Source organism: Echinops telfairi, unplaced genomic scaffold, assembly GCF_000313985.2.
Source record: "Echinops telfairi isolate 266 unplaced genomic scaffold, ASM31398v2 ScPeMD7_18;HRSCAF=68, whole genome shotgun sequence".
NCBI lineage: Eukaryota > Metazoa > Chordata > Mammalia > Afrosoricida > Tenrecidae > Echinops > Echinops telfairi.
Window position 1 is genome coordinate 41,708,168 of NW_022103915.1, and position 10,181 is coordinate 41,718,348.

The 10,181-nt window shown below is 43.5% G+C and overlaps 1 protein-coding gene across 1 annotated transcript in view; it reads left to right on the forward strand.

Annotated features, from left to right (window-relative positions):
* Positions 1 to 9,954, forward strand: part of LOC101661584 (coiled-coil domain-containing protein 170-like) — a 36,649-nt gene extending 26,695 nt beyond the window's left edge. Inside the window, exons 6-10 of the mRNA XM_045287623.1 lie at positions 641 to 829; positions 4,001 to 4,225; positions 4,706 to 4,912; positions 8,293 to 8,413; positions 9,869 to 9,954. Coding sequence (XP_045143558.1) covers positions 641 to 829; positions 4,001 to 4,225; positions 4,706 to 4,912; positions 8,293 to 8,413; positions 9,869 to 9,954 — 828 coding nt within the window. The remainder of the gene's footprint in view (positions 1 to 640; positions 830 to 4,000; positions 4,226 to 4,705; positions 4,913 to 8,292; positions 8,414 to 9,868) is intronic.
* Positions 9,955 to 10,181: the final 227 nt, after the last annotated feature.

Below are 10,181 nucleotides of genomic sequence, written 5' to 3' on the forward strand. Positions count from 1 at the left end.
GTCATAGTTCCTACCTCACAGAATGGCTGTAGGGGTGAAAGAGGTAAACATAAAGTAAGTTTAGTACAATGCCTGGTAAGCTCAACAAATCTTAGCTTGAAAATTGTGTGTAAAGATAATATTTGTATGATCAAACACTGATGAGTTTGGCTAATGCAATAAAGTAAATTCTATCAAATCAGTTGTTTGAATTTACTTGATCAAGCCTACCAAATAATTAAGTCAACCGTTTTAGGTGGATTCTTTGATTGCATCCAAATCATTTTAGGGAAGTCTCATGACTCCTCACCCTAAATTTCAAATGAACATAGGTATTGATTAGATTCAGTGTATTAATGAAACTGGTGAGCTTACTGTCGAGTTGCATAGTTAGTTTACTCTTAAAATTCATTATACAATCTTGTTCCTCAGTACTAAAAAATGTCTTATTTTTATATATCAAAATTTTCTATTGAAATTTTTGAAAATAAAATGTTACATGTCCAATATTCTTCAAAGTCTTCTCTATTAGTGTATTTAATAATTTAATGTCAATATATCCATATAAAAAGAACTGGCACATAAATTTGAGATGAAGTAGAAAGTATGTACCATCAAGTTTACACACACACCCCCCTATATATATATTCCTCCCCTACAGAAAAGTGAAGGCCTTCAACAGGAAATTCAAGTGCTCAATCAACGACTAGAGCAGCTGCATTATCTCTATGTGGAAGCTTTTCAAGAATCATCCCAAGCTGAAGAAGAAAAAATAGCCTTGAAATGCTTTGAAGGAACAACTGCTATCAATGATTTTTTTCAAGACAGAGTAGACTTGGACGTGGAGAAAGTAAGTATTCTCTGAAGTATAGGTATCTACTTAATGATGAAAATGACCATGCTTCATTATATTAATTACTTTCACTTTGTGTGTAAAGCTATTCATATTTTTATTCATTGGAAAAAGGAGGAAACACTGATGTTAGTTCTTAAACTTATGCTTCTGATTTCCCAAAAGTTTCATGCATCATTTTCCTGATTTCCTTTAGTTCATTGTCCATGTTTTCCTTCAGCTCTTTAAGCATATGTAATATGGTTTTTAGTCTCTCTGGCAATTCTTTATTTTGGGTCCCCTACACATGATTTCTGCCACTTTATTTTGTACTTTTGGATGGTCTGTCCTATTCTGCTGCATGGTATGTCTTGTGATTTTTGAGGGGGGAGGGGGTGGGGAGCTCTGAAAATCAATTCACTCCCTTCCTCAGTGTTGGCTGTTCTTTTTGATTGTTGAAGATTGTAGTAATCCATTTGTTTAGTGACCTTCCCAATTTTTGTAGACTGCCTTCTTAGTCATGGACTTATCATCCCTTCTGTGTGGCCAGCCTTTCTGAAAGGGACTGTCCAGTTACCTTACAGGTGGTTTTGGGTCTCCACTACATCCATGCCCCTTCACATGGATTTGATTGCTTGTTTTTGATCTTCTGATACTTTTTCCCATCAGCACAGGCTGGTGTGCCTTTCATGTGGGCTTTGTTGTTCCCTGCTAGATGGCTATTTGTTTAACCACAAAGCTTTAAGGCCCCAGATGCAATATTTTTTAATTGCTGGGCACCATCAGCTTTCTTCACCACATTTTCTTATGCACCAATTTTGTCTTCAGTGATCGTGTCAGGAAGGTGAGTATCATACAATGCCACATTATTAGAATAAACTATTCTTTTAAGTAGAGGCCCAAAGTTCATCTGCTTCCTTGTTGCATTTGCATATATATACATATATAAACAAACACACATATACTTATGTATTTACATATATACATTTTTTCTTCTTTCCTTATGCTACACAATCATGTTTACTCATTGTTCACCTCTCAGTAATTACTCTCAGATACCATTCAATTGATCAAACATGACCAGAAAAGCTATACCCTCCTCACCATCAATTTTAGAGCCCTTGCTATCTGTATTCCCTGTACCTGTCATTATTGGCTTACCACTCACCACCCCCACCCTTTCCTCTCCCATGCCCCAGGAACCACTGGTCCATTCGCTATCTCTGTAAGATTGCCTATCCTGTGTAGATAAACACACACACACAAAGAACATACAGAGTCACCAGTGTAACATGGATCCTGACACAAGTAGATGAATACTCTCTGTTAAATAGGGAGAAGGACATGTTATAAACTATCAGTCCAGTCCCCATCTCTTTCAGGGTTCTACATCCCGGGTCTCGCTTCACAACACATGCACCCTTTTAGACTTCAGCATTTGTGCCTGTAAGGCGCACATCTTAAAAGTCCACATTACTATTCCTGTAGTCAGGGATGGAGTGGTCTACAACCTCCCCCCCCCCTTGTTATGCCTTTAGACTTTCAGTGGAGCACCCAGTTTTTAAAGCTTCCAACACTTAGTGATGTGATGATAACAATGTACCCTACAGATTCCAAAGGTGAACATATGGTGATTCATTTCTATATGATGTTTTTAAATCCTACATTTTAAGACTGCACAAGTAACATATGCTTTCCATAGCCCTTAAAACTATTTCAGGAAAGCAATTATAAATCTTCCCAGCCCCCTCTCTGCCTGTTGCCCCTTCGTAACCAATGTGCACATCTCCCACAACTATTGCCATGAATATGGATATAGTGAAATCCAAAAAGCAGTTTCCATCAAGTAGATTCTGACTCTTGGCAACCCAGTGTGGGTCACTGGGCTACATAGGATTCACAGTGGCTGATTTTCAGAATTAGGTTGCCAGCTTTCTTCTGGGGCATCCCTGGATGGGCTTGAACCTTCAACCTTTTGCTTAGCAACTGGAATGTTAACTATTTGCCCCACCTCTTAACCCTGTCCTTCCAAAGGCAATCAATATAATGGGTTTAATGTGTTTCTTTTTGTTTATATGTATTCTTTTAAGTGTGCTTTTTTTAGATCAAGCGCAAATAGATCTATATGCTATTGTGTTGAAGATCTCGTTCTATCACTCAGTTTACTTGTTACTCTCCATCTACCATTACTACTTACTACTCTAGTTCGTTGCTTACACCTGTTGACTAGAACTCTACCATGAGCACACCTGCCAGATTCTGTCGGTCCCTTGGCTGTTCTCATGAGTGCCCAGCATGTCTTTACCTTTCTGCAGCCTTAAACAGTATTTCTATTACCATCCTTCCACAGGTCCCCATTGAGGCCCATGAGAGGCTGTCTTCGAGGTGCTTTAAAAGGGTTAATAGTAGTAGTGACGGTACCTGACTTTAGGGGGATAATGAAAATCACCATCCTTCCTAGGCTGACTGCTGTGAGATAGAGGTCAGACTGACTTCTGTTGTCTTAAGCTTTTTGTCAGTTCTGACACCAGCCGTTCCTCCCACAGCAGTCTCTCTTCTCATCTGGGTTTGGCAACTCACATCAGTGACTACACAGACCTCACAGTTAAGCAGGCTATTGAGGAACAGGGCACAACTCAGGTTGAGGATCGACAGGCTGCCACTTGTGAATCTGGGTCAGTAAACATGGAGACGAAACCTGCCTTTTGTAGTGCGGGACAGACTTCCCTTGACTCTGCTGTCTGTTACTACAGCCCTTTTGCGCTGTCCCTCCTGACACAGCACTGGCTCGGCCACTGGCTTTGCCACTGGGTCCCTTTTGGGCCAGTCTTTGAGCCGTGTTACAGTTCTCTTGGGAGACTCCTTGCATACTTTGTTCCTTCTGCTGCGTTTCCTCTCTCCTGCCTGCCCAAGCCCTACGCTAATCTTGTTTTATTACTTGACCAAGAAACCCCATTCCCAAATGAGATTATAGCCAATAGGCATAGAGGGTAGGATTTACAGCACACACCTTGGAGGGTGAGGGCATGACTCAGTCCATAACACAAGTTCATGGTGAAAACGTTTTACTCGTGTCAGTATTGTTAAGCCTGCAGTGTGTTAGTCTGGAGTAGATGTAAGTGGTGCTAGTGTGGATCACCGTCTCACAGCACAACTTCTTTATTTCAATACTTCTGGGTCTTTGCCAAGGACAACTCTAGGACAATGAATTCCCAGATAGAAGAGCATATGCAGAAGTTCCAACAGCTAGAGAAAGACGAGAAGCAAATATTCCTGAGTATTCGGCAGAATGTGCAGATGGCTACAACTCAAAGATTGGAGGAGAAAGTCCAAAAACTTCAGAAACTGCTCACCGATTTGAAATTATCCAATAAAAACATGAAAACTCAACTGACAAGAGTGAATGTCCTGAAAGTAAGTAGAGCAAGTGGAATTTTCCAAAGCAGCATGTTTCCCATTGATTTTCAAACCAATTTGTATTAATTTTATCTATATACAAAAAGTTATGTATAATGTACAAATGTGCTTTACACAATTGATGTATGTATGGATTGTGATAAGAGTTGTATGAGCCCCTAATAAAATGATTAAAAAATATATGCAATAAAAAAAAAGGTTATGTATGATAGCAATGCATATTGTTGTTGGGTGGAGAAATGCCATGCTTTCAACAGTTTGTGAAATTTCCTTTCCATTTATTTATCTTTACATTTCTGCTGCCTTAAACAATATTTCTATTACCATCCTTATAGAGGCCCCCATATAGGCCCATGAGAGAATGTCTTAGAGGTGTTTAAAAAAACAACAACATGGGTTCTCATGCCTGTCTGTTATTTAGAAAAGACATCTAATTATAGGAATCTCCTCCTTTCCCCCCAACTCTATCTGTCACAGAACAAAACGATGGAAAAGCTCAGACGATCTTTAACAGAAGTTGCAACAATGAAAGAGAAGGCAGTTATGAAAGCAGGCCCCTTGAAAACACTGCGAAACTCCGGAGAACAGGAGGCAAGACCAGGGGAAGAGAAGGCCCAGCAGGTGTCAGACGCTGCCCCTTGTGACCTCCACCCAACAGAAGATGCACCAGGTCAAGAACAAGAGGTCCTTTTTTATTACTATCTTAACACACTCAGTTGAAGTCATAAACACCCACCTCAATCTAGACTAACTTACACAAGAGGACATTTGGTGACTTGTGAAACCAAGTGGAATTAAACCACCAAATCTACCCAGAATCAACTGTATTCTGTACCCGGGACCTTGTAAAACCTTTCTTTCTCTTCTCGACCTGTGTGTGTGTCATCCTCAGTCTGTCCCACTGCCATCCAGTTTTCTCCACGACAGGAAACATGAACAGAGACCACTACAAAGTTGTATGCTTAGTTTGTCAGGAATGAGAATTCCATGGATCTTATTGGCTCAGCTAAGGTCAGGTGCCTATCCCTCGTCAGTCACTAGTGGGCAATGATGATCTTAAGACTAGGTTTGATTCCTAGTACCCGATCAGCCAACAACCATCATCTGAGAGCAGACATTCAGTTTAAATCATGTGTTTGTTTTCTAGGATAATAAGGTAGTGCTTGTAAAGTTGCGTAAAATTTCATTATATGTATAAAGGGAACGTTTTAGAGTTTTTAAAAGGCTAACTAATCATTTTGGGCTCTAATGGAATTATGAAACACTTTCCATTGGGAGAACGAGGAGGCTTTCTACTCCCACGAAGAGTTAGTCTCGGAAACCCACAGCAGCAGTTCTACTCTGTCCTACGGGGTCACTGTGAGCTGGAACGGACTAGATGGCAGTGCGTTTTACTTTTCTTTCCATATATTGGGTGCTTAAGAAATTTGGAACTATAACCAATTAGCCAGTTAAAAGATGTTAAAAAAAGTTATATTATCACTTTCTCTTTTTCTTAAACTTCTGTGTGTTCACTTTGTGTCCCTTATTACACTGACAGTCAAATTTCTCCTCTTTGGACACCTGGTAATTCAAGAGGCACATTTTCATCTGAATAGTTTGGATGATACTATTTTGTTCTTAAGATGATTTGTATGGATACTGTTGCCAGTTATCTATTCAATTTTAAATCCCTTGAATTTTCTTGAACTAGCACTTCCAGGTGTTTCTACTTTAGTGTAGTGGGGTAGGTACACAGGCCACTTGCCATTGAGTGGATTCTGACACAGTGTTGTTTTTATATAGGATTTCCAAAGCTGTCAATTTTTATGGGTACAGATAGCCTCATCTTTCTCCCGTGGAGTTGCTGACAGTTTTGAACCTCTGACCTTATGGTCAATCCTTATCCAGCAACACCACAACTTACTAGGTTTCTTAACACACCACCACCCTCTTCTTGGTACACTAAAGTTCAGTTTCTAAAATGTCCAGGTGTCTGCAACTCATGTCTACCCCATGTAAGTCTGAGTAAACTTGTGCTTCCTAAGATTCCCAGTGGCTGATTATTTGGAAATACAGCACCAATCCTGTCTTCCAAGAGATCTCTGGGCACTCACACCTCCAACCTTTCAATGAATGGCTATTCATATAACCTGTTTGCAGGCACCCACCATCCACAAAAGCTTCTTGTGTTGAGTCCACTTACAGTGGCAGAGTAGAACTATCCCCGTGGGTTTCCGAAGCTGTGAATCTTTATGGCAGGAAAAGCCGTATCATTCTCCCACAGAGCTGCTGCTGTTTTCAAACTACTGACCTGTTGGTTAACAGCCCAACACTTAAGTCACTTAACTCACTGTGCCACCTGGGCTCAGTGGTCCTTTGCACCACGCAAGGACTCCTCAATCAAGCTTATATCATGTCTGATTCTGTGATACTCTTCTTTAAAACCGCAGTCCCTTAATATATATTTGCTTTCTATTTTTGCCCCCAAGGAACTCTTTCCGCCTCCCTTCCCAGTACCTCCCTCGTCCCTGAAAAACTTTGCCTCTAACACTGCAGATCTGGCCTTATGGGCTCACATGATCCTTCCTGTCTTCCTTCCCCAGGTCACAGGTGGTCTTGGCCCACAGGTCTCAGATGATCTGTATTTTCCTATTTACTGGCCTCTCGTTTCTAGGGATGGAATTATCTGCGTTTTCAACCAGGAGAAACCAGGTGTCGCCTCTAGGGTGGCCTCCAGAGCTGCCTCTACTAGTTTAGGGTATTAATTTCCCTGCTTAAGTGCAAATTGAAGCCTGTAGTGCTCTCTAGGTATACGGTAAACCGGATTCATCGGTTTTCTTCTTCTTGCTGATCACCATGGTTTTTGAGGATGTGTGGAGAGACAGGTATTTAGAGGACTGCTATCATACAGCCCTGGAGAAGTAGTAGGTTCTGAGCTGGGCTTCTAAAGACAGGTTAGCAGGTCAAAATCAACTGCCGATTGGATGTGGGAGGGAGGACAGGGAGAAGAGATGAGACTTCTGCTCCCATAAAGATATATAAACCTCTGGACATTTCTACCCTGCCCCAGTCTAAAAATTCCTGGCCACTGAGTGGATTCCAATCTGACAGTAATCTTGATGTTCTCCATATTACCTCTCTGGGTTCTAATATCCATTGCAGTGGCTACACAGAACTCGAACATTCATGGCTAAAGGGTTTATTACGAAAGTTAGTAAATTGTAATGCCAGTGAGAAATGTTCAGGGCTGAGTTGTTTATCAGGATATGTTACAAAGTTCTTTCAGTTCTCCTAATAAAAGCCCAAAGGGGCCTGCCATTCCCTTGAAGCCCCTCTGCTCCAATTCCGTGGGCCTGCACACTCAACTCCCCATGAAGTGCCCAGGAGCACCACACTCAGCACCTGCACGAAAACACTCAGTCTTACTTGCTTTGTGGGTTGGGAAGTCCATCCCTTTGTTCCATCCTCTGGCCCCTGTTCCTGCTACTCTGCTATATAGCTAGCTGTCTTCTGGATCCAGGAGGTTTACTGCACAGGGATCTTGGGTCCAGAAGCCCACTCCTGGCTCTTGCTGGTAATGTGATCCCTCTCCTTCTCAGATGGCACTGCAGGGAATCCTGTTCACAAGTACTCACAGGTAAATTCTATCAGTATCATCCCTCCCCTTACCAGACACATGCAGGGAAAGGGCACCTGGTGGGAGTTAGGGACTTCAGCTAGAGGAGCCACATTACATAATTCACTGCTCCAGCACCTATCTAAGGGGATTGACTTGATTCATGGCAGTGAGCTTTTTAGTTTATCATCTAGGTAATCAGAAACCCTGAAGGTAAATTAATGAATTAATAACAAAATAAGTGTATAAAAGTTTAGAAATAAGAAAAATTGAAGGCATTGTTAAAAAGACAAAGATTTCTTATAAAAGACCTTTGTTTTTCTAGGAGCTTATTTTAAAAATACTGTTTGCACGGAGCATATACAGTTCATAAAGAAATGCTTACTAAGAGTACATTTCTAGTACCAATTTCATTGTATGCCACAGGTGGGTGAGCAAAACTAATGACATGTCTTGGTTCTTGTAGCTTGCTAACTTTCGAGAAACCATCATGAAGATGTTGGGGTTTAACATGAAAACAGCAGACAAAGAAGTCATCAACCAGCTAAAGCTTATTATACAATCGTACGAAGCATCTACCAAAAACACCAAAGATTGCTTCTGACCCCAAGACTTGACTGAAGCATAAATAAAGCAAGCTCTGCTTTTTTTGCTGAAGCCAACAAGAGCTGACCAGATGGGAGTATTTCTGCTAACACCCTCAATATGGCTACGATATGAATAAAATGCTTTGGAAAACTTTTATTTGACTGTTTTCTCTGATCACTGTCAGTTGGAATCAACTCAAAGGCTGGGAAGTATACGTTCCAGAAATGTGTGCAGTTTACAAAGTGACATTTGCAAGATTATTCATGGCAGCACCATTCGCAATTGCCCCAACCTGGAAAAACGCACAAATGACCAACATTAGAATACACGTGACAATGAGCCACTAGTGGGATATCCAGATCTCCCACCCATTGGAATGCGGAATTTTCTCAGGGATCAAACTAGATTATGTCTCTAGGACCAACTGGGGAGATCCCAGACAGGATAAAGGGAATTCTACTTAGCAAGTGGTAAGACGCTGGGACACGCTGGGCTGTGTAAAGAAACTGTTCTCACCAGCCTGGTCGAGCTCTGATATCAAAAACAGAAAGGGTGGCTTGGGTTTTTGAGGTATGAGTGCGATATTCCAGGCACCCCAAGTACCCCAGCAGAAACACTTTTTGGTCAGCTTATTGCACTGAAGGACGGGGCCAGTGGGCACCGTTACTCAGCAGATCCCCTTCAGGCGCCTATTCAGCCTGGGCCCCTTTCCCTCCAGGCAGCAAAGCCCCTGCCTGTATGCGTGACGGCCACTTCCCTCTCAGGCCCTCCCAACTTGTCCAACCCTTTACAGACGCTCCCCACCCTGCTCTGACCCCACGTTCGCGGTCCAACCCCTCCTAGGCCGCAGTTTACGCAGAGATAATTTCCTTTCAGGATTTCCACCGTGGAAGCAGTGGAGTGGAGCGATTCCCTCAGCAGCCAGCTGGAAGGACAGTTTGACGATCAGCCAGACTGCTACAGCCCGCCCTCAGCCGCCAGCAGCTCCGCCAAGACCCAGACAGGAACTTCCGGGCCTGGCGGCGTCCTCGAGAGGGCGCAGGAATCACTCGCTGGTGATTGGCTGGTAGAGATGATTGACTGATGGAAAGAGCCATTCCAGACCGAACGCTTGCATGGGGCGGTGAACAACTCTGAAGAAAAGTGAAGGCGGTGACTGCGGTGCGGGCCGCGATTCCACCCAATCGGCGCAACGTAGGGGGCGGAGCCGGCGGCGGCTGGTCTCGCGGGAACACCATCTCGCGGGCGCGGGAGGCGCTTTACCGGCGCCCACCTGACCGCCAGGGGGCGCGTGGCGAGGAACGAGATAGGCCTGGCTCCCCAGAGAAGAACTTGTGCAGCTCTTAATGTCCGTGGTGTGGGGGGCCTCCCGCCTCCTGCCCTGGCGCCGCCAGGCTCCTGTCAGGGTCCCCATCCCGATACTGTGTATCAGAGTCTAGGCCCCAGTGAAGCGTAGTGGGCTGCTAACTGCGAGGTCGGCAATTCGAAACCACCAGACACACGCTCTTTGGAAAACCCACCAGGCTTTCCACTCCGGTAAACAGTTACAGACTCGGAAATGCACAGGGACCCTTCTACCCTACCCGACAGGTGGCTGAGTGGGCATCGACTCAGCGAGTTTGGGGAGGATGGTGCCCACAACTTAAAAAACATCTCGGATGGACGCCCACGGCTCGGGCTCTGCTGAGTGGCAGCGCCGCGTGGTTCTCTGTTTGGGGTAACTGCGTGATGGCTGGTGGTTAGAGAGGGGCGTCAGCTTTTCAAGTC